At 39.1% G+C, this 24,930-nt stretch overlaps 1 protein-coding gene across 1 annotated transcript; it reads right to left on the reverse strand.

The window, feature by feature from the left end:
• Positions 1-806: 806 nt before the first annotated feature.
• On the reverse strand, positions 807-23,678 carry GNG4 (G protein subunit gamma 4). The gene is made up of 3 exons (XM_007441988.4): positions 23,541-23,678; positions 7,499-7,606; positions 807-2,254 (listed from the first exon to the last, which is right to left on the reverse strand). Exons 2-3 carry the CDS (start codon positions 7,595-7,597, stop codon positions 2,126-2,128), a joined length of 228 nt encoding a protein of 75 aa, XP_007442050.1. The 5' UTR covers positions 7,598-7,606; positions 23,541-23,678; the 3' UTR covers positions 807-2,125.
• Positions 23,679-24,930: the final 1,252 nt, after the last annotated feature.

Here is a 24,930-nt window from a genome sequence, read left to right on the forward strand (position 1 = left end):
TGGGTGCAATTCAGGGTGCTGATTGGTACCTACAAAGCCCTTCATGGCATAGAGTCAGGATATTTCTCCAATTGTCCCTACCTGCCCCATCAGAGCTGGCAGAATGAGCGTGCTCCAGATCCTGTTGATCAAAGAGTGTCACCTGACAGGACCCAGGAAACATGTGTTCTCTGTAACAGTGCCAGCCTTTTGGAACCCCATTCCTCCTGAGATTAGATTAGCCCCAGATTTGCTGGAGTTCTGGACATGACTTTTCTCTCAGGCATAGGATTTGGAAGATGGTGAAGCTTGTGAGTTGTATGAATTTGTTGCTTGTCTGTTTATCCTTGGCGGCCATATTTTTTTCTTTTGACGTGTTTTTATTTTTTGTACTGGTTTTTATTGTGTTAGCTTCCCACAGTTAAAGCCCATCGATGGCAGCCATATAAATCCAATAAATAAATAAATGTAATCTAGTGCTCAATTTTGAGTTGAAGTTTTGAGCTCCATCAATATATATGCAAATGAGCTGCATTTTAAAATGTTTAAAAAACTAAAAAATTGTGTGCTTAATATACAAATAAGACTGCCCATATCTGGGGTATTAAAATATAGCATACTTATCTGTGACCAGAAACAGGCTGAAAAAGAACTATTTCCCCAGTCATTCAATGAATCTATGGCATCAGTGGAATTTTAAGCCCAGGTTAAAAATTGATGCACAACTTTATATTAAATATTTTGTATCACTCCACTAGGCAGACAAAGTATTACAAATGCAATCATAAATTAAAAGTAACTTTTATTAAAATATTAAAGTCAAGTAAGGAGAATATGATTAACAGCACATTTTATCATACAGCATATATCAAATGAACTATATAACAGATTGTCTGAAATCAAATAATCTTTTGCCAGCATTGGCTTAAGAAATTTTTAAAGAGCCAACATAAAGACCATATAAATCTATGTTGCTTAATAAACACTCAACGGTACTAAAAATCTTTATTTAGCATATTACAAAGACTGGAGGTATTTATCCCAATCTGGAATAATCTGGAATATTAAGGAACATATCTAGATGACATCATCCTTTACTGCAGGCTGCATAGTTTATGGTGTTAAATGGGAATCTGTATCCACAGAAACTATAATGAACGTGTATAAGATTTTGAGAAATGATTCTTTATTTGAACTGGACTCCACACTACGACAGTTTGACCTATGGAATGAAATCAGCATGGTCTTCATTTGGCCTGCAGGTTTTCCATGTGCTGATACTATTATTACAATCATTATTAGTAGTGTTACTGCCCACTGCAGTTAGCATACTGCAATCCAAAAAAGGAGAAGAGCCACATCTGAATGATAAAGAACATGTTTTAAATTTTAAAAGACCTAAATTAAATCCTTGGCATGTCAGGTTGGCCTTGAATAGGCTCCTGTTCAAAACCTGAAAAAGTGCTGCCCATCGGCACAGATAATTCCAAGTTGACAAGATGTTTGACCTGGTATAAGGCAGCTAGTTGGGAAGATCTGATTTGATTTTAATATTCATAGTTCAAACATTCATCAAGCTCATTCTCTGCTGAATTCCCACTTTTTAAATGGAAATAAAATAGTTAAGAAATTGATGGTGGGTATTGCTCATCATAGTTTTAGTCTCTCTGAAAAACAGCCTGGTTTGCACAACACGAGGCTAGAAGGCGATTGGCCAGTTTGTGACTCAGCGTGTTGTGCGAACCTAACCTGCATGGTTGATTTACGATTCACTGTAGTGTTCCATCAGGCAATTTGGTTAATTCATAAGCCATTATTATATAAGCTATGGCTAGTCTACTGTGCAAACAAGTCAAAGACAGTTCATGAAATTTAACTGACAAAATCTAATTATCACATACTTAAAAACAAATAGGATTCTTTTATTACAAAACACAAATAGAGAACAATAGAAATGTTGAACACATACCACTGATAGAAAAATTGACATTAAAGACCTTCACTTAAAATGTATTAACCTAGAATATATCATGTTTCTAGAAAGGGTTACTTTTAGACTAACTTACTATATGGGAGAAACCTTGAGGAAAAGCATGCACCATCAGTAATGTGTTTTCACAGATAACATTTTTAATTTCAGGGTGAATCATAGGATAGTGCATAAAAGCTTCTTCTCCCGGAAGGGATTTTCAGATGCGGGCACCGGTATAATAAGGGGATCTTCTCCCATGTGAGCATCACAATATGCCAATAAATCAGCAGCTGCCTTGGATACCTAGGAGCATTAGAAGAAGAAGAAGAAGAAGAAGAAGAAGAAGAAGAAGAAGAAGAAGAAGAAGAAGAAGAAGAAGAAGAAGAAGAAGAAGAAGAAGAAGAAGAAGAAGAAGAAGAAGAAGAAGAAGAAAAGAAAAATGGGGGAAGGGTTATCTGAATATTGTTACTACTGCAATAGTGTTAATGGACTGATCCAAGCAGTTAGAATATTTCAATGAAGTATTCCTTTACACCACAGGTGGGGAACCAGTTGTCCCAGGCCTGCATGTGACCCTTGAAAACTTTCTGTGTGTCTCCCACAGCCTCTCACCAAAGTTCTCTGCATTATAATTTTGAACAAGGCAGAAACAGAAAAATGTTAAATATATAAGGAGTAATCATGTCGTTAAATAATGTTAATTAAATTATATTCAAGCTTTTGCCTTGCCCCATCAGTTTTTGTTTTTGTTTTGTTTGTTTTTTTTTGAGAATATGATTTGGAGACACACACACACACACATCTCAGACTATCATTCAGTATGTTATTTATTAATCTCTCTGTAATTATAGTAAGTTCCTAAAAATGGCACCCATAGAGAGTATGGGGAAGAGTCCAAAAACAAATATGAAGAATGTGTTGTCTTGATCTTTTAATGATATTTTTAAAAGCAGTGTGGAAATCTTCAGAAGAGTGCCATTAAAAGTGGAACAAAGACAAATGCAAAAGGAAACAAAAAAGAAATGAGTTATTAAAAAAATGTGACCGGTATCTTTGTCAGATACTTAAATGATTTACTAGATACTTCTCTTTAACAGCAAAGCCTCTGTAATAAGTAGTGGCCTCTCTGAATCATACTGTATGTCAGATCAAAGAAATACAATACAATACAGGTGATCCTTATTACTCACAGGGTTTCATCCAGCATAAAACCTCAAACTGCAAATAACAGAACCTTGAGTATATGAGAATTAAAGGATTAATTATCCTCTTCTTCTGCACCTTCTACCTGTATTTACTCCTCTTTGGGGGGAGGATGGGCTGTCAACTGCACACTGTATGCTACTGATACCAACAGTCTGTATGCAATGCTCAGAGTGAACTGTGAATGGACTGCAGGCAGAATTAACATTCAGTGGCTGGACACTAGTGCTTTCTGCAGACCACTCATAGCTCACTCCAGTTGCTGCAATTTATATACAGGCTGCATTAGAGTCCAGTGATATAATCAAGAGGCCATTCCAGTATGAAAGAGCTGCACCATGCAGAAAAGCTAGCACAAGTTGTATGGTGCAAACAAAGCAGCTTGCTGTATCACTAGCCATAAGTCACTCCAAAGAAGATCAGCTGCTGTGAGGAAGCCATATGAAACCTTGTGACAGAGCTGGCCCAGCAAGATATGCCATGATCAAGCAATTTTTTATTTTATATGTAAGTCCTATACATGTTTTATTTTAGTCTATGATAATGTACCAAATGATACATTCTGGCACAAGTACAAATATTCAAAAATGGGAAAAAAAAGAAAGAAAGAAAAGCTCAATTAGATTTCTCAGTTATTTTTGTGCTAATGGAATGTACAGTTGTAACAGGGGAAAACAAGGAGAAACTAGATCATTTCACATCACACCTAGGGAAAATGTCAAACTAAATTTCGGAATATGTGTCCTTCACCAAACAATATAACTTGGAATCACTTAGACACAACTTCAGATAAATTGGTTTCCAGATCTCACAATCCAGGACAATGTAACTGTACTAGGCCAATAGTTGATTGAATCTCATGACTGTTGGGAATAAACAAGTCTCAGAAAATAATAGATTATCTTTTTTTCCTTAATGACTTTTAAGGAGAGATAGTGGACATTGTGCTTCAACATATGGTTGTATTATGTCCCTTCTAACTTTATGATTCGCAAAAGCCTTCTAAGTTTCAACTTCTGTGACTTAATTCAACTTCCTTGTCACCTAAAGATAGGTCAGTTCATCCCTACCCTTGAGTATTTTGGGTCTCAATAGTTCTATTGCTATTTGTATTGTAAAGCAGCACTGATCAAGGATTGATTTATTTCATAATACAGACTAATTAAAAGATGTGGGTGTGAAGAAGAATAGGGAAGAATTTTCTTGGGGTTTCTAGATAATTCTCCATCAATGGAACAGTTATACTTGTTTTCTTTTCCACCCCTTTTTATTTATTATAGATGTATATTACCACAAATTCTACCTCAGAGGGTTGTTACCAGATATTTGTGATTTAAGAGAAAGTTAGCAGTTTTTGAAAGAACTAGAGAATGTTATCATTACATTTCAGAGTAAAGAAGGTGATTAAAAACAGCCCAAGTTAGGACATAATCCTGTTAGATACCCTATAATTATAAGATTCAGTGACAAGAGAAAATGCTGCAATTACTACAGTCACCTTCCATGAAAAGACAGACATAATTACTATTCATGCAATGACACCCACTCTGCTTTTGCTTTGTATCTAAAATGAGCACATCCACAAACATCTCACTAATGCCAGTGTTGATTTCACAACACTATTTTAGAAATAATTAACAATTCCATCTTTAAAGGAGATTGGGAAAAGCACAATAGCTGCTGTACGCAATTGTTCACAATGATACTTGTGCTAAAAATCAGTGTTTCTTGACTAGAAGTCAGCATCATAGTTTTGCTATTCTAAAAGGTATCTCCAAACTTTAGTTATACAAATTACTTCTACCAATATTGACTCTAACTTTTTCAATTTCACTGTTTTTCAAAAAAAAAAAAAAAAAAATTTCTCTTTCAGCAGCAATATTTATCTACAGTGCATTAATTTCTGGATCATAGCTACTGATTTTAATTAAGATCTAATTTTTTAGTAAATTTTGTTCACTATTCTGAATGTTGTAGAGTTTTATTTATCAGTTCCTGTTTGGGCAATCAGGTCTTTGCTTATTAACTTGCAACGTGCAAAGTCTCTTGTTCAGGCAAACTCTGATTAAATCAAGAAGCCTCCCACATAGTTTCTTATTTTGGCTGAATTGAGAAACTATTATTACGAGTTGAGAACAAACCAAAATATTAAACTTTACAATATTTTGAAATCGGTTTAATGGCTTTTTTTAAGTCACTAGCTATATGAAAAAAAGGAGGTAATAGTTAAATTAGAGGCATCTGTGTTTACTTATAGCTATGCAAATAAGCTCCATATACAAAGAAACATTTATGTATTTCTCAGCTTAATAATTAATTTAATTTAATGAACATGCCCATTATCTGAACATGCCCAGGGCTTGCATATGGTTTCCAGATGTGTTATCATCCAAACAGTATATAAGATTGGACCTGTTTAGCTTTAGAAATAAAACTAGGTCACATAACGTTCAACTTCTGGAAGAGAAGGAAATGGTGGTTAAGAAACAGCATGAGTCCCCAGGCTCTTTCTTCATCTCCTTTCCATAGTTGTTAGACCTAATCTCTTTGCTACCTGGCTGCATGTTCTTCATATACTTTGACCTGATTCACTGAACACAAAGAGCTATGTCTTTCCTTGGCTGCTAGCTTAAAATGTACAATCCAAGCACTGTGGTTCTTATGCCATGGGTAATGGTTTAGAATATTACATAAACCCAGCCAATGGTGGCTTTTCAGTAAACTATGGTTATATAAACCATAGCTAAGTATATGGACCCAATTATGAATTATGAACTTATAAAATTAAGGCAGTAGCAGGATTTACCAAAGACATAAAAGGTTCTGTTGCTCAGTGGAGATTAAGTTTTGCATATAATACCGTGAAGCGATATAACTGATCCTCACAATCCTCGGCACCAGCTTTTTTAAAATTTCAGTTTAAATGTATCATTCAGAATGTTTTGTACATGTGGAAATGAGTCACTTCTGTTTATGCACAGTACATGTTTATGTGGGAATGTTATTTGAGAAAATAATAAAATTTAATTATTCTACAACTTATTTGTTGCTTCATTTCCTGAGAGATTTAAATGTGTATAAGCTCATTTTGCTTATCTCATGAATGTAAAAATCACAACTTAAAGTTTTAAGATATTCAAAGCCATAAATTTGTCCTGAGTGCAGTGATTTCAAACCACAAATGGAAAAATCTGTTTAGGCAATGTTTTCAGAGAATGTGTGCCTATGAGGTCTTTCAGAAATCATTTTAGTACTGCAGTTGACAGAGGAGAAGACAGCAGGTTAGGTGTTTTTGGGAGGGTTTAAATTTCACAGAACTGTCACTGAGCCAACTTGTAACAACATTTAATTAATTTTGCAAGCCAAGAAGTCCTCTGTACTGTATTGTGGAAAGAAAATCTAAGGAATAGATTTCAAACACTTCCAAATACTGCTTTGTTCATTCAAGCACCAGTATATTGTGTTCAGAAAGGATGTATCAGATCTAACTTTCGATAAATCTGCTAACTCCAGTGACAGTGGATATAATCTACTTTTTTCCTAAATTAAGATGAGGGATGGTCTTTTCTCAACAGAGATATTTATCTACAAAATAAGATGGTTACAAAGCTGATCAAGAAATAATTTAATGGTAATCTGATCCTTCATGACCAAATTACTTTCAAGCATAAATGCTGTATCCTATAAGTAATAGCAATATGCCCTAATTTCAGCATAACCTAAACATTTATGCAACTTGAGTAAATTCCAACATTGCACAAATGGATTTACATTTGAACAGTAGGACCTTTAACTCTTTAACTCTGAACTTGCTGACCTTAACCCCATTCTACTCTGGGACTTCTTCAAGCTCTCTGCATCAGATTTTGAGAATCCAGGGAGTTACAGGAGGAAGAGTATTTCCCCCCACCCCTTTTCCACAATAGATACTGTTCGATGAACAGGAAAAGCTACTGTAATTACTTACAGCCTCCCAACAACAAATATCACAGAGTAATATTTGTGGGAATTACATTGAGAACTGGAGTGTGCCAAGGCAGGAGTGATGGTTGGGTCAACTGCCACCTAGCACCCAGCCTGAGACAAGCAAAACAGGTGTCCATTAAGCTATGAGAAAAGTGGTGGTGGTGGTGGGAAAGCTAGAGATTTAAACTGCACTGGACATAAGGGGAAATCGCATTCTCATATTGACAGATGGCAAGCAACTAGCTTCAACCTAGTACGGATGCCAGTATGCCATGAAAATTCTTATCTAGCCATGCTGTGTTAAATATCTGAGTAGCTTTGGCAAATCTCCAACCAGGGGGTGGCAATTTGTAAATATCTTTACAAGTTCAAATTTACCTTTATCCTATCCAGATATGCTTCCATTTTTAACTGCTCCACTGCTTTTCTTGCTTGAGATATACTTGTTGTACTGTTATTAGGCATTACCTCCTTCATTCTGTTTTCCTAGATCAATAAAAATGAGAGCATTACAAAATGTTTGTTTTCCAAAGATAAACAACTCTTAGATATATTTTTCTAGCTCCAGTTTCTTCTTAGATCCTTCTTTCAAATATTTAATTGATCAATCCTCATTCAGCTCCCAGTATGAAATTTTATCTCTACAATCTTGCATTCCCAAGGCTTTTCAATATATTCAGTATCCAGGTTACCTAATAATAATGCATCATATTTAATATGTAATTAAATCATTCATTATAGCAGGAGCGAGCAGCTTTGGGCAGCCCCTAAATCTGAGAATGAGTAAGGGCTGCATTGGCAGGGCAGGATCATAAGGGGCAGGATTTCCAGTTTTTTTCCCTAATTATTTGGAAAGGGGAGGTTGTTTTTTATTTTGTTTTGTTTTCTTTCTTTAATTGGCCTATTTCTGTGTTTCCTGCCTCAAGATATTAGGAAACTAAACATCCCCAGTGATGAGCAATAATACGAATTTTCAGCTACCAGTCTCAGGGCTTCTGGGGCTTCAAAAATGCTTTTGGGGGCCACAAGTTCCCCATTCCTGCACAACAGCTTTGCAGAGAAAGAGAGAGAAAGTGCCATCTTGCATCTTAGTTTCTCAAAACCTGGGTTTGTTTTACAAATCAGTGAATTATGCATTTGTCTTTCAAATGAAATCTCACCCTTGGAAAACATTGATATTTGTTTATTTATTTAAAACATTTGTAGGCCAGATTTAAGGGTAAAAGCATGCCCAAGGTGGCTTCTGACATATCAATACAAATAAAAATGTAAGACATAAATTGCACTATGTACAATTTAATCTATTCTCTGTTTCATAATTTCAGTTCCAAATCTAGTAATGTAATTTCTAGAGCATAAACTAATAATGTTGAAGCTAAAACAGTTTACCAGCTTGTATATTTTTTTTTCCTGGTAATTTAGTTTTAGTTTCTCAGTACATTTCTTCTTTCATATTAAAACAAAGAAAGTTTCCTATTTCTCCTCTGCTTTATCCTCTGCTTTATCTTATTGATTGTGTAAACCCAGCAACTGTGATTTATAAATATGGTTTATGGCTTAACACATGCTAATTCACCCTATGACAATTTATTCTAACAATAATAGTTAAACAAACCTGCCTTCACACAATATGTGAACCCCCACTAAAGTAGTACTGAAATGCTTATGAATGGTTAAAATTTCTGAATGTATAACACATTGTAATGCATAAAAGGCTATATCTAGAGTCAATACCAACATATTAAGAAACAGAATCACTACAAGGGGAGAACAGAAAATGGGAATTAATTGATTTATTTATACCTTAAAAGAACCAATTTGTTTCTGTCTTAAAAGAAATGTTACAACCAGATTTTGAAAGAGGTAATCAGTGAAAATCAGGTAATCAGTGAGAATCAGTGCCAGCCTGTAATACGAACTTCTCTATAACTTGCCTGGCTACCTCTCTTGCTGTTAATGACGGTTAGTAAAAATTTTGGTTTTGATATTAAGATATTTTTTATGTATCATTCATATTGTATTGCTCTGATGCATACTTCATTGCAACATTACAGTTTTACCTGACGTAAGCTCATTTGAGTACTGCACTATGAGAGCTCAGAAAGGGGGAAACATTTTTCTTACAAATAACAATAAATAAAATAATAGCAAATCTAGCTTAGAATCACAATTTAAAGTTTCTTGGGATATTTGATCTGAAAATCAAATGGATGGCAAAAAACTTGACAAGAAAAATGTGCTGCTGTCCTCCAGCTTTCCAGACTTACAGAATATGAGAAGACTAACTTGTGGGACAACAAGCTAACATTGTGCAGGGACATTGTCTGGGAGGAAGAGAAGGACTACAAGAGAGCTGAATATTTGTGAGTGACAGGAACTAAAAAAAAAAAAATAGCAAAACCTCTGCAAACTCTCCTAATTGAGGCAGCAGAGGGTTATTTCAGATTCAGATTAAAGCATTCCCAAATATTATGCCCAAAGGCAAAGTGGCAAAAGAGGGAAAATTACTCCTGAACGCTCACATTGAATTCACTAGTGTTAAAAGGGGGAACAACACTTTAATTTATTGCAATCAGGGCTGAGAATCAGTGGTTTCTTAAAAGGTTAATAAAAAAAGGTAAAAGCAAAAGTCAACTTGTGGTTCGCTCACTTCCATTCAATGTGAATATGAGATACAAACAGCAAGAATATAATTTTTGTTCAGGAATTTGGACTTCTCTCTGGAAATGTCTGTATGTTTTTCAGGCGAGATTTCCAGAGTCTGTTTTATTTTATTTATTTTGAAGTTCTGCAAATAAGAACATGGAGAATAAGTTATAGACTGCAGACCTATAGCACTTGAGAAAGAATCCCAAAGGTCATAGTACACATCAGATTTTTCCCCTTTGAGGCAGGTTTTAGATTTCCTCTTCTGGCCTCTGAGACCAGCTCTTCCTGAACACAGAAACAGTGACGTGAAAAAGAATGAAAATGGATATGGTGTGGCTGAGGGAGTGAGGAACCTTGGATTTGAAAGCTCTTAAATCCTTTCCCAAACCAATAAAATATTTGGACAAACAAGCCTACTGTGATGAGTCAGCTTCTCATAACTGCTCTGAAAGAGTAGTTCAAATGCAACTAAAGAACTACTCAAGCACACAAAAAACTGTTGTTCAGTGGATTCTTGTTCCTTTTTGGCCTGCCACCAGTATTAAAAGCTCATGTCTAAAAAGTTTTTGCTTGCTGCAGACATAATCAATTGATGCAATATCCTTGTGATTATAGCATGGGTACATAAATTTGCAGACATAATTGTCAACCATCGATCAGTAATCCTAATCTATTTGGTGGGAAAAAAGATACAAGACAACCAAAATAAGCAGACATAATTAATTGGTGCGTGAAAGTCACTGACAGGCAAAAACTTTTTGACAGGCAAAAAAGGAAGAAGAGCCATTCTGCAAAAAAAATATTCACTCCCATTAAGTTTTTCTTTGCATAGCTTTGCCACTGAATATTGTAAGAGTGACATATGAAGTGAGAAAAGTAAGTGGGCAAATAGTAACCAAAGTTTGGTGCTTGATTCATTTATTTCATAAGCAAAGATATCCAATATGTGACGTGCCAGTGAATTGCTCTCCCCTCCCCTCCCCTTCCCTTAGAGATAGTAACCAGTTGCACCGCTTTCAGCTGCATTAACTACAACCACATGCTTCTTCTCATTGGCTGTCAGTCTCTCATACAGCTGTGTATCTGGCCTATTCGTCTGTGACAACCTGCTTCAGCTCAGTAACACTTGAAAGTTTACTAGCATGAATTGCTCACTTCAGAGTCTACCCACTTTCTCTTTGAGTTGGCCATTCCAAAACATTGAATTTGTTCTCCTATAGCCATTCTGTTGTACACTTCCTTGTATGTTTGGGATCATTGTCTTCCTGCATGATTCACTTGTGCTTCAGTTTCAGCTGATGGACAGATGGCCTGATATATTCCTGTAGAGCTTCCTGATTCAAAACAGAATTTATACTTCCTTTGGTGATGGAAAGTCATCCATGTCCTAAGGCAGTAAATCATCTCCAAACCATGACATCTCATGCTTGAGAAGTGGTATGAGCTTCTTACTGTGGAATGCAATATTTGATTTCTGCCAGACATAACAATATCCATGTAGCCCCAAAATGTTCATGTTTGACTCATCTGTCCATAAAATGTTCCTTCAGAAATCTGGAGTTATCCAGGTGTCTTTTAGCAAATTTGAGACAAGCATGACTATTCTTAGTAAGTAGTGGTTTCTACCTTGCTTACCACACTTCCAAGCATTCCATTTTTAACCAGTGCTTTTCAGATGGGTAAATCATGTAGACTGACTTTGGCCAAGGCAAGAAAATCCTGCAGATCCCTGGATACTGTTCTGGGGTTCTTTCTAATTTCCTGTATGATTTTATGCTGTACTCTTAGAATGGTTTTGAGAGGATGGCTGCTGTTGGCAGGCTTCACTGTTGTCCAAGCCTTCTCCATTTCAAGACTATCTCTGATTGTGGATCAGTAGAGCTCCAGAGCGTTAGAAACAGTTTTTCACTGTTTCCAGACTGAATATGCCTCTAGAATTGATGTGGTGAGACTTTCACCATGATGAGAGGAGCCGAAGCTTGTGAGATTTACATAGGGTAGGGCTTGGTAGCACAAATCAGCCCTGTTTGTTTAATGAAGTATTCCCACAACAAGCTCTGGTTATCCCTATAGTGGAGCTGATTGAATTAAAGGGCAATTACATTTTTCACATTGGCACATCATATTGGATGGCCTTTGTTCACAGAATGAGTAAGACAAAAATGAAGCTAATTATTTTTCATTCAGATTCCATATTACTCAGACCATGTGAAGCCCTGATTACATTCAGTAGCAAATTATGCAAAAATTCAGAAAATCCTAACACTTTTTCATAGAACTGAATTTATTCTCTTGCCCATTTCACACAATGACTTCCCTCTTTTCCTACAAGCGAGAGGCGGGGAAAAGACGCCTCTGCTGGATGAGAAGTCCAGTCATATATTGTTCAGTGAATCTATAGCAAATAATAACTAATTGTTCTGTAAGCCTGCTGTAATGTCTGCTCAAAGGACTTACCATTTATATCTGTTTAAAAAGGGCAACTACTACAACAGACTGGCTTCTAATGAAGTTCCTCCCAGGCACAGGCCTCTGCAAGGGGAGCAAATGACGATATGCACATGACAACATTGTCAAGGAAACGCTGCAACTTATGCACTTGAGTCAAATGTCAGGATGCAAGCATATAACGGCAGCAATTGTGTGATGGCCTCATTATGTCAGTGGCATCATTTTGACATCATGCAGATCTGCTGCATAGATATACATTGCATTTGGGATTGCTGGATAGACTCTGCAGCACTTCAAGTACAAAAGAACAGGCAGCTTTTTATTGACATATTGCTTCAAATTGGGTTAAGATCATGCCTGATTTTCCTTAGCGATTTGTTAACATTTATATGCCAGTTTAATTTCTAAGCACAACACAGGATTATAAAATCCTGTGCTCCTTGAATATAGATATTTGTCTGTTTTTGACATCAATATACAATAAGTTAAGATTGATTACTATATTTTCTCCAGTAGGGACTCTTACTATAGAACACATACTTGTTCAGGTCCCAAGTCTCCTATACCTTCACGTCTCCACCTGGCCCAGAAAAATGCACTGCATTTTTAGTTTAAAACTCAATTTTGCTACTATCATCTTTTCTGTTAAAAAAAGAAACCAAATTTTATCCTCTGTATCCCTGTATCGCATGTTAAAAGATGTAGTACTAAGAATGGCAAAGAGACAGAATTCAAAATGTTCAGTAAAAGTTAAATTTATTTCAATTAGAACAAGAAAATAAAGGTGATTTTTGTATGCTTGCTTTGTTACTCTTTCCATCTAAATTATACCTGGGATTATAAGAGAAAGTGGGGAGTATGCCAGTTTTGATTTAAAACACAGATCAAATTTCCTTAACTCTTTGTGGCATTTCCTACCAAATCTTTTCCCAAACCTAAATGTTTTTATGAATTCTCTTCTAAAAGTTCAGTGCCTATTCAGCCATTGATTTCTAAGATCTCTTGCCCCTGGATGAAAATTTAAAATTTCAGTTTGGACATGTGTTCAAAACACTTCTCCTGTATCACCTGCTCTCAGCACTATATCTCACTAATTAAACTGAGGTTGTCCTCAGACAGAGCTTACAAAGAAAATTATTACATAAATATAGTATTAACCTTATAAATACCAATCAGAACTGAAATCTCTGTAATGCTGCTCTGACTTCTTCTGCCATATCATGATTCCAAGTTTTAATCAAATGGTTATAGAGAAAAAAGAGAGAAACATATATAATCAGATACAATTTTTGATAATTGTAAGGCTATTTTTATTTTTATTTTTTTGTATTTTAATTATTGGCTATCAAGTATTTAATGTAAATCAAATAAACAAAGATCAACAGCACCATCTAGAGCAAGAATGGGCAACCTGCAGCCTGTAATTGGCCCTCAAACCAAATGGTTTGTGACCCTTATTAACTGCACCACTAAATTCTGGCATAAACTGCCAAGAATTAAATATGTGATTTGCCATCGTTCTTCAGTGAAAAAAATACCACATGACATGCACTGCATAGGATTAAAAAATCAACCAAAATAAACAAGCCAAAAGCAAAGCCTGTTTACTCACCTATTTATTTGATATGGTCCACAACTATGCCAAGTTTTGCTGTCTGCACTCAAAAACCAAGGTGGAGTAATCTGTTGGGCCCTGAAGGCTGCATAGATTTCTGAGTCATGCAAGTCATAGAATCATAATGTAGGAGTGGAAGGGACTTTGGAGGTCTTCTAGTCTAACCCCTCCTCAGAGTAGGAATACTCAGACAAATGATTGTCCAACTTTAACTTGAAAACTTCTATCACATAACCCCAGGAGGCAGGCTGTTCCACTGGTTAATAGCTCTTATAATCAGGAAATTCCTCAAGTTTGAATCACTCTATATAAAGCTTCCACTCATTGGCTTTTGTCCTCCCAGAATCGCTGGGTGTTGGGCAGTATATAAATTTAATTTTATTATGGTTGGTCGCACAGTCAGCCAAAGTTTAGACTGGATTTGGCATTTTTGTCTACCTATCAAGTCCTTCCCAAGGGATCACCTGGGATAGGCAGATGTTGTTTGATGGTGTTAAAGATATCGTCACAGGATATAAGCTGTTCCAAGTAAAGCTGCATTTTGCAATTGACTGATGGTGATTTTGTCAATGACGATGGTCTTCAGGTGGTGCTCCTGATGTTTTGGGATTGCACCCAAGGTGCCTATTACTATTGGTACTATCTTTGCTTTCTTTTGCCATAATTGTTCTATTTCTATCTTGTGATTTTCTCCTGCTCTTTTTCTTCTATTCTGCTGTCTCCAGATATTGCAATATCCACTAACCAGACTTTTTTTGTCTTTCCTATCAACAATTGTTAAGTCTGGGGTGTTATGTGACAGGTGCTTTTCTGTTTGAATTCTAAAGTCCCAGAGCACTTTAGCTTCTTCATTTTTTATTACTTTGTCTATTTTGAGGTCCCACCAGTTCTTGCTTGCAAACAAATGGTATTTCTTGCAGACATTCCAATGCACCATTGTTGCTATTCTGTCATGCTGTTGTCTGTAGTCAGTCTATGCAATCTTCTTGCAGCAGCTAACTACTACTGTGGTCCACAGTTTCTTCAGCTTTTTTGCAGAGGCGGCATTTGCCGTCTGTTGCTGTCTTCTCGATTCTGGCTTTGTATGCATTTGTTCTTAAGGTTTGGTCTTGTGCAGCCAGAATTAGCCCCTCTGTCTCTTTCTTCAACTTTCCTGCTCTTAGCCGTTGCCAGGTCTTGTCGTTAGTTATCTGCTTTGCCTGCTAGTTTTGTGTGTGTGTGTGTGTGTGTGTGTGTGTGTGTGTGTGTGTGTACTGGCCACGTAATACTTTGCCTTGCCATGTCTCTTTTCTATTCTTCATTTGGTCTTTCTTGTAGGCCAGTTTGGTCTCTTCAGTATTCACTAAGCCTTCATGTGTACTAGCTTCAATGCATCTTCTTTACTGTCCTTCAGATACTCTTCCAGTGTCCGTTTTTCTCCTTCAACTGTCTGGTGTACTTGCAACATTCCACCCCCACCTATACTGCTTGGTAAGTAGAGTCTGTCAACATCGCTGTGTGGATGAAGGGCATGATTCATTGTCATTATTTTTCTGGTCTTCCTATCCAGGGCTTCTAGTTCCGCTTGAGTCCAGTCCACTATTCCAGTTGTATAGCTAATGACTGGAATTGTCCAGGGGTTAATTGCCTTGATGATGTTTCCTCCACTGAGTTTCTACTTTCCTCTCATGATGTATTCACTATTAACCTTCTTGACTTTAGTGTGGAGTCCTTGGGGTTCTCTGAGCTTGGTTCTTTTCTTGCAAACGTTTCATTACCCGGCTAGGTAACATCTTCAGTGCTAGAATGGGATGGGGTTTGCTCTCTGTTTATATACTGTGGCATGCCCTGCCAGTGTTGGTGGGAGTGTGGGTTTTGTTTTGTTCCTCTGGTAGTTCCTTGATTAGAGTATTGTTCACTGCTTGATTGTGTGCCTGGTGGTAACCTCTGCTTATCTGGGTGATGATTGCTGGTGAGGAGATGTTCTGATCTTTTGTTTTCTTTCCTATTGTCTCTTTTGAATAGTGTGTAGATGCTGTTTATCTCTGTGTGTCTGTTGATTGCTGCCTTGTCTGAATACCAAGCTTCCAAGAATTCCCTTGCATTTTTGGATTTAGCTTGGTCTAAACAATCCAGAGAGGAAGAAAATAACAACACACTACCCTTCCTGTATATCCTCATCAGCAGAGGAAACAACAGTAAATTAGAAACCCAAGTTTATTGGAAGACAACCCACACTAATCAAGTGCTCCATTACCAAAGTAACAACCCAACCTTCCACAAGAGGAGATGTGTAAGAACATTATTCAAGTGAGCACAAACACATTGCAGCAACCCAGAACAGCAGAAAAAGGAAACAGACCACCTATACAACATCTTCCAACAAAATGGATATCCACGCAACTTTATCAAAAAGTGCCTGGCCACTCAACCTACTACATCACAACCAACACAAGCTATAAAAAGAATCCAACTGCCATATATCAGAAACATCTCAGAAACCACCAACAAACTGTTACAACCACATGGCATCTCCGTAGCACACAAACCAACTAAAGCCCTCCAAAATATCTTAAGTAAACCAAAAGACCCAGTAGCACAAGAAGAAAAAACAGGAGTCATCTACAACATAAGTGTAAGGACTGTAACAAACACTACGTAGGACAGACAGGCAGAAGGCTGGCAGAGTGCATCTACGAACACCAACTAACAGTCAGAAGACATGATGAAAACTCCTTAATCTCACAACACATGGACAGACTCAACCACAGTTTTAACTGGAAAACTCTCAGCATTTTAGACCAAGCTAAATCCAAAAATGCAAGGGAATTCTTGGAAGCTTGGTATTCAGACAAGGCAGCAATCAACAGACACACAGAGATAAACAGCATCTACACACTATTCAAAAGAGACAATAGGAAAGAAAACAAAAGATCAGAGCATCTCCTCACCAGCAATCATCACCCAGATAAGCAGAGGTTACCACCAGGCACACAATCAAGCAGTGAACAATACTGTAATCAAGGAACTACCAGAGGAACAAAACCAAACCCCCACCCCCACCCCCACCAACACTGGCAGGGCATGCCACAGTATATAAACAGAGAGCAAACCCATCCCATTCTAGCACTGAAAATGTTACCTAGCCAGGTAATGAAACGTTTGCAAGAAAAGAACCAAGCTCAGAGAACCCCCAAGGACTCCACAGTTCAACCCTGAGCTACACATATTCGCCTCTATTGGTGACTTCAATGTGCTTGATGTTGTCAGCTTGAAGGATGCCCAGGTATTTGTAGCGACCTTCTTCATCCAGACTCTTGATGTTATTTCCACAGGGCATCTTGATTCCTTCAGTTTTCATTATCGTTCCCCTGTTGATAGTAAAGGTGGCACATTTGTCCGATCCAAACTCCATTGCAATATCTTGGCTGTATATTTGCACAGTGTTGAGCAGCAATTCTATTTCAGATGATGTTTTTCCATACAGCTGCAGATCGTTCATGTAAAGGAGGTGGGATAGTCTGGCAGATGTTTGATAGCCATGGCCTGACTTGTTCAGTATTGTTGATAGTGGAATCAATGCAATGATAAACAGCGGTGGTGATAGTGAGTCTCCTTAAAAGATTCCTCTCTTGATATTAACCTCTCCTAGTCTATCATCATTAACCAGCAACTGTGTCTTCCATTGTGCCATTGATCTTTGCCCAAAGCTTCTGATGTTTCTACTGACCGCTGTTATTTCTAGGCACTTGGTTATCCAATCATGTGGCAGGGAGTCGAATGCCTTCTTTTAATCAATCCAAGCTACATTCACATTGGTCTTCCTTCTCTTGCAGTTTTCCAAAATCATCTTGTCAATTTGGAGCTGATCTTTTGTTCATCTGCTGTTTGGGTGGGTTCCTTTCTGCTCAGATGGAAAGAGCTTGTTTTCAAGTAGATGCTGTTGGACCGCATCAGCTACCACACCAGTTAGCAATTTGAAAGCTGTTGGTAAGCAGGTAATTGGCCTGTAGTTGCCTGGTGCTGCCCCTTTTGTTGGATCTTTCATTATCAGGTAGGTTTTGCCAGATGTTAACCAATCTTCAATTTTACCTCCTTGCAGTATGTTATTAAACTGCTTGGCAATGAGTGGGTGCAGAGCAGTCAGATCTTTCAACCAAAAACCATAGAGTTTATTTTCACCTGGTGCTGACCAGTTCTTGATCTTCCTTGCCCTTTTCTCCACCATTTCTGCTGTTATTAGAAGTTCTTTCATTTCAGCTTTTTTTATTCTTATCCACCTCCTTTATCCAAGCTTCATTCTTTTGTATTTCTTTGGGTTGCCCCATAGCTGTGCCCAGAACTGCACTGTTTCTTCTTTGTCAGGTGATGACTGGTTCATTGCAGTCTCTCCATTGATGGATTGGTAGAAACATTTCTGATTCGACTGAAATTGGAAATTCTGCCTGTAGTGTGCAATTTGAGCTTCATATCTGCTGATCTTCTTGGCTATGGCTGTTATTTGCTTCCTTGATCTTCCTTGTTTCTAGGTGATATTTCTTGATCAGGTATTCTTTGGTCTTCTTGTTTTTTAGCTTTTCTTTCATCTGTTCTAGCTTGCTTGCATCTGATCTTAGCATGCTGATCTTATTTTCCAACCTGATCTTCCATTTTGGTGGTACACTGTTTGGCTTTTTTCTTGTTTGTTGATTTTGCATCCAAGGTATTCAGTTATAACTGCACCCGTGCTGTACATCAGTTGGTTTGTTTCTTGCAGTGAGCTGGTGCTTATATTTGACATTACAATATTGGCATCTTTTAATACTTGTCCTGTTTCTTTGTAACAAGCTTCAATGCAGGCAACCTTATTTTGTTCTTTTTGTGCTGTTCTAGATGCTCAGTTATTCTTTGTTTTAATTCTCTTGTTTTTTAGTTAGAGGACATTGTTCTTTTGGAGGAGAAGGCAGAGGAGAGGGTGCCTGGTTTGGGAATGAAAATGATTCAATAGCTATGCTGGCTTCCTTTACTGCCAACTCCTCCTGGTTTGCCTCTATAGTCTGAGCTACTTCTGGCAAGGCTTCAATTTCTTTGCCCTCGGTAGACCTTTGCAGTTCTTCCAATTCTACTTCTGTGAATACTTTACATCATATTATAAATCAATGTTGATCTGCTAGCCTCTGCTATGCTATTATTATTGTTGGTCGCACAGTCAGCCAGTTGTTTAGACTGGATTTGGCATTTTTATCCACCTATCGAGTCCTTCCCAAGGACCTGGGATTTATTATTATTGTTGTTGTTGTTACCACCCTAGGGCTCTAAAGAGAATAAATCCACACCCTCTTTCCTGTGATAGCCCTGAGCCTGCCTTCTAAGGTATTAGCAATCCCTCACACCCACATGATTGCATCCCCATTTGTGTCATGTGCAAATTTGGAAGTACAGGTAGTCCTCGACTTATGACCACAATTGGGACCAGAACTTCCGTCGCTAATCAATGCAGTCATTAAGTGAGTCATGCCCGATTTTACCACCTTTTTTGCCACAGTCATTTAGCAAAGCACACAGTCATTAACTGAATCCAGCTTCCCCCACTGACTTTGCTTGTCAGACGCCCCCTGGGAAGGTTGAAAAATGGTGATCACATGACCCTGGGATGCTCCATCGTAAATACATGCCAGGTGCCAAGTGCTTGAATTTTGATCAGGTGACCGCAGGGACACTGCGATGGTCATAAGTGTGAGGACGGGTTGTAAATCACTTTTTTCAGTGCTGTCATAACTTTGAACAGTTGTTAAACAAATGGTCAAGGACTACCTGTACTGGATGTTTCCTTTTAGTCTTCTTGTCTTTTGGCTAAACATGCCCATTCTTTTAATTGATTTTCGTAGGATTTAGCCTCCAAGTCTGTTTTGACCTGCATTTTTCTTCTGTGTCCCCACCCCCCAGGCGGAGCTTCTGACAGACTGGATCTCTTTCTCATTTTGCAAAAAGGCAGGTGATATTTAGTAGTCCTTCAGGTTCAAAGAACACACGCTGTTGTGCAGTTCATCTGTGACACAGGAGGTGGCTCTGCAGTCCCAGTCTGGAAGCACAATGGGGGCACTGGAAGTCCATTGTTGTAGTAACTGTGGGTGTTATTCTGTGATGCCATTCATGGTTTTCTGTCAGTTTTTGACAGTGTCTCTTTTCAAAGCTAGTGGAGACTTCATAGCACAGGACTTGCCAGCAGGTTCTATCAGTAGCCGCAGCTTCTGGTTCCCTTGGCTGGATGTCACAGTGGTGCAGAGTTTCTTTCACAGCGTCTTTGTAGTGCTTCCTTGGTCGATCTCAAGGTCTCTTCCCAAATTCCAGTACACTATAGAGCAACTGGCAAGGCATACAGTGGTCATCTATTCTGATGATGTGTCCCACCCACCTCATCTGGGCTCTGATAGTCAGGGACTCAATGCTGGTAGACTCGGCGTGATCTAAGACCTCCAGGTTGGAGACACAGTCTTGCCAACTAATACTGACGATGGAGTGGAGAGCACACATGTGAAATTTCTCCAGTTGTTTGACTGCCTTTAGTACAGTGTCTAGGACTCACATCCATATAGGAGAGAAGGGATAACCACAGCTCTGTAGACTTTCAGGAGATACAGATGTTGTGTTGATTGAGCACTCTACTATGCAGCCACCCCAGTGCCTGTCTGGCCTTGCTGATCCTGGAGTCATTTCTTTGTCCAAAGACCCATCACTCAAGATGATACTTCCCAAGTATTTGAGGCTTTTAACATTTGTCAGCTGGGTGTCATCAACAGTGATTTTTGGTTCTATGGGGTTGGTATTTGGCATAAGCTGGTAAAATACTTCAGTCTTGTTCAGGCTGATAGTTAGGCTGAAGAGCATATCAGCATCTGAGAATTTGTTCACCATCAACTGTAGATCACTGTCTAGGAATTCAACAGTTCAGCCATCTCCCTTATGTCCATCACCATCTTGCTATCTTCTCTAACCAGTAGACTGATCACTTTCTTGACTTTTCTCTTGTTCCACACATACTCCAAAACCACTTTTTGCTTATTTTTGGCATTCACTGCAAGCCTCAGCTCATTCTGAGCCTTAGCCTTCCTGATCCTTTCCTTACAAATTCAGGCTACTTCCTGCAATTTTGCTTTGTTATATGTCCCTCTTTCCATTTTTTTAAACTTGTCTTTTTTATTCTCAGTTTATTAGGGAGCTGTATTTTCATCTCCAGAATCCTCTGTTCCTTTCTCAGGCCTTGATCCTGTGTTGGAAGTATGGACAAAAATACCACTTGTGCTCCAACCTCTTTTGCTTCCTTGCTTAACTCCTGATAGTCCCTTGATAGTTCTTCCAGGCTGTTTCTGGCTGGGCCATTTGTTCCAACATGAAAAAGAAAGGGATGGCGATCAATAGGATTGATTAATCAGATCAATGCCTCTTCATCACATCCTGGATATTCGCACCTGGGAAACAACACACTTCCCTTGATATCACGTCTGTAAATTGCTGACTCCAGTCCTCTCCGCAGCAAGTCTCCCATCATCACCACACACCTTTTCTTCTTTGGGACAGCTGTTGGATTTCTCATCTCCATGGAAGTCCAAGCTTCTCTCCTTCCCGTTCCTGGAATGCTGGGGGAAAACTCTCCTCTGGAAGTCTGAGAGTCTGTTTGTGCATCCATGAATACTTGCATCTCTAATCTCTTTCTAACTCTTACATATGCCTATCTTCCCCATCATCATCTCCCTCTGTCTCAGTGACCCAGACAGGGATATTCCAATCAATCATCTGTTTGTCATGCTTATAGTCCTCCAACCCGGTGTTCCTCAACCTTGGGAACTTTAAGATGTGTGGACTTCAACTCCCAGCATGCTGGCTGGGGAATTCTGGGAGTTAAAGTCCACACAACTTAAAGTTCCCAAGGTTGAGGAACATTGCCCCAAGCCATTGGGAGTTCAGTTCTTCCCTTTCTCCTTTCTGGTTTGTTATTTATTTTTGTGCCAGCCAAAAACATTTTTCAAAAATCTGTTATACTGCAGAGCAAGGGCTGTTCCCATCCCATCTATTGTGTGGGGGAAGAGGAAGTGCAAACTGAAAAAATTACACAATACGTAGAAAAGACCCATTTTCTGTGTCTTCTAGGGATTCAACTCTGTCACAGAAGGAAGAGGAGTCAATCAAACTGACTCCTCAGATAATTGGTAATCCCAGATAACACAACTGACCAGGGCCGGTTATTTTAGTCTCAAACAGACCCAGAACTGTTTGGGACAAATAGTTACCCCTCAAGGTTATTTGACTGGACCAGAGGGCCAGGGTATGATTTTTTTGTACGACAAAATTAATCACCCTCCCAACAATGACTTGGTTAGTGTGTTATGTAAACAGTAAAACATATGTTTATTTCTAACTTTTTTTATACTGTATTAGATTATATGGTGAACAACATCTGTTATTTATATGTTGTGCCCCTATACAAATAGGCTTGTGTGTGGATGGGTACATTCACACGCACACATGCATATTTTTTCCTATTTTGGTGTCTGATTGATTGATTGATTGATTGATTGATGATGTGCCTTCAAGTCATTTTCAACTCCTAGCGACCACATAGATAGATTTTGTCCATGACTAAGTGCCTTTAAACAGCTATTTGTATACTTGTCACCAAATTCTGAACATTCTAAAATGTTCACAATTTCTCAAGGACGCTTAGCTGGATGTTTCTCATCTCTTGCCCTGAAAACAGTTTAAAATCTCTCTGCTCTTTTTCATGTTTAATGCTAGCACCCTGCTTTCATCACTGTAGTATGACTGGAGCGGTCTGTTTTGCACTAAAATCTGTTCTGGCACTTTTTCATCTGTACAATTGAGATTCCTCAATCCCTGCATGTCTATCAGCTTCTCTATCAGAGTAGAGAAAAAAGCAACCCTTCCTGAAATGCTGCTTTGAAGGTTTGTGGCTTCCAACACTTTTCCTTTTTCTTTTTTCTTCCAGGACCGCCCTTTCCTTCTGCACACTACATCCAGTGGCTAATCATACAGCTAAAATGTTCATCAGAAACCAGCTTACTCTAATCACAAGCAACCACTAACATGGATCTTCCATCCCAAAAAGGCACAAACATGAAAAGATGCCAGTTTATAATCTCTCCCACTTCCTCAAAATATTTGCCTTCTGCCCACAGACCTTCATTCTCCGATTGATGCACTGCTACCACTTCCCTAATATATGTGTTATGGACACACGCACATCTCTGCCTTCTCAGCTTCTCTAGATCAGGTGCCACATGGCCCTGGAATACAAGACAGCTTCTGTTCAGCAGAAAGACAGTCATCCATGCCAATTCTTGCCAGACACTGATTTATATATCTGAAGTAAAATGAACGTCTTAATTATGTGAGAAGTCTATTTAATGCAGACAGTAGCAAAAATGGGAAGCAGAAAGAGGGCCTCATTACTGAAATACTGCCTTACTGTACTGTTTCTGGCAATTCCACTGACAACTTTTTAAGACAAATTATTTCAGATAAGACCAAGAATGCAACATGCATGCTTTGAAAACACTTGCAACACACCCGAACTCTACAAGCTGTGAATCTGCCACCTGCCAGAAGTCATTCCCCCTCTTCTTCCCCACCTCTAGGTTTGAGACACATTGCCAGCAGCCCAGTGCCCCGGAGTGGGGCTTTCCTTAAGTTCCCCATCCGTGCCCACCTTCGCCCTGTTCGAAGACTTACCGTGCAGCAAGAAATGGAGGTTTTTAGCAGTCAGAAGGATTCGAACCGCGAAGCCGCCGCACTCACGCCTCGGGTGCAAGCAGGAACGTGCTGAGGTTGCACATGCCCGGAAAAAGGCTCTGACCGCGTTGAGGCAAAGGTACCGCGTGTGTGTGCGTGTGGTTGTTTTTGTTCTGTTTTTTAAAGAACGCTACCTGTCCGTCACGCCCCCTGGACGCGACTCTTGCTACCCGAAGGAGCCGCTAGCCGACTCGCTCTCCCCCTCTCGCTGTGGCTGTGCCTCGTTGAACCCTTGGACGAGCGCGCGCGCGCGCCTCCGCGTTCGCCGCGAGGAGGAATTCCAGCTTATGACGTCAATCGGGGCGAGGGAGAGCGCGCGTCCCGCGTCCTCGGGCGGCCGTAGGCTTCTTCCTCTACATTTGAAGATGTCGGCCGTCAGCGTGAGCGTCATCTGGCCAGCCTCGGCTGGATGAAGGCGCGTATGTTGTGTTGCTGGACACCGCGGTAGAGAGGAGAAAATAGTAAAGGAGACGCGCGCGATCACATGCACAGAAAAAAGCGGCCGGCAATTCCGAGTGGCAGGGAGCAACGACGAGAACGCTTTCTTCATCCTCTCCGGAGACCCTGAGGGGGAGAACTGGTCTCCCAGCGCCAAGGCTGAGGGTCGGTAGCGCCTTATCTCTGCTCGTCAGCCGGTGGCCAAGGCCAGCGACCAAGGACCTTTAGCCGCAGACTTCGGGGCCAGAGCCCGGGAGCTTCCAAGGAGCCGCTAGGAGCGTGGCTGCTGATGAGGGCCGCGTAAATAGGCTTCAGCTTTGTAGCTGGGAGGAGATCTTTTTTTTTTATTCCTCCATTTTTCATACTGGACAGTAACTGCCATTTAAAACAAAACCAAAAAAAATATGCTTATTTCCAAATAAATATGTTCGGTATCAGGAAAGCAGAAGCCAATGCCTTGCTCCTGATCCTGCTGAGTTTAAAACAGGAAATTGATTTGCTCAGCATGCTGCCTTTTTAGGGCGTTCATCTTTGCTCTAAATTATTAGTGCAGAAACAGGTGTAAAGCTCAGAGGAGGACGGAGACGAATGCAGGCAGAAGGCAGTGTGGGCTTCACGACAGAAACAATGCAACAGAGCTATACTGAAAAAAAGTCAGCTGTCTCCCCTGCCAAAGAAATCTAAAGGAAAGATGAAGCTTTTTAAAGCAGCAGAAAAAGAATATAACTCCAATAATTACTTCCAGTCTTGGACTTAACTTATATATACAGTTCGTATTCAATACATATAATGTTCATGTTACAGCTTAAAAGACAAATTTAATTTGGAGCTGATATTACTATTTTACAAGGAAAACTGTGAATGAACTAAAAAATCTAGCCTTTAAAAAGTT

This window comes from Python bivittatus, unplaced genomic scaffold (assembly GCF_059951505.1).
Source record: "Python bivittatus isolate LINGU-HERP-01145 unplaced genomic scaffold, Pbiv_v1 ctg000020_np1212, whole genome shotgun sequence".
NCBI lineage: Eukaryota > Metazoa > Chordata > Lepidosauria > Squamata > Pythonidae > Python > Python bivittatus.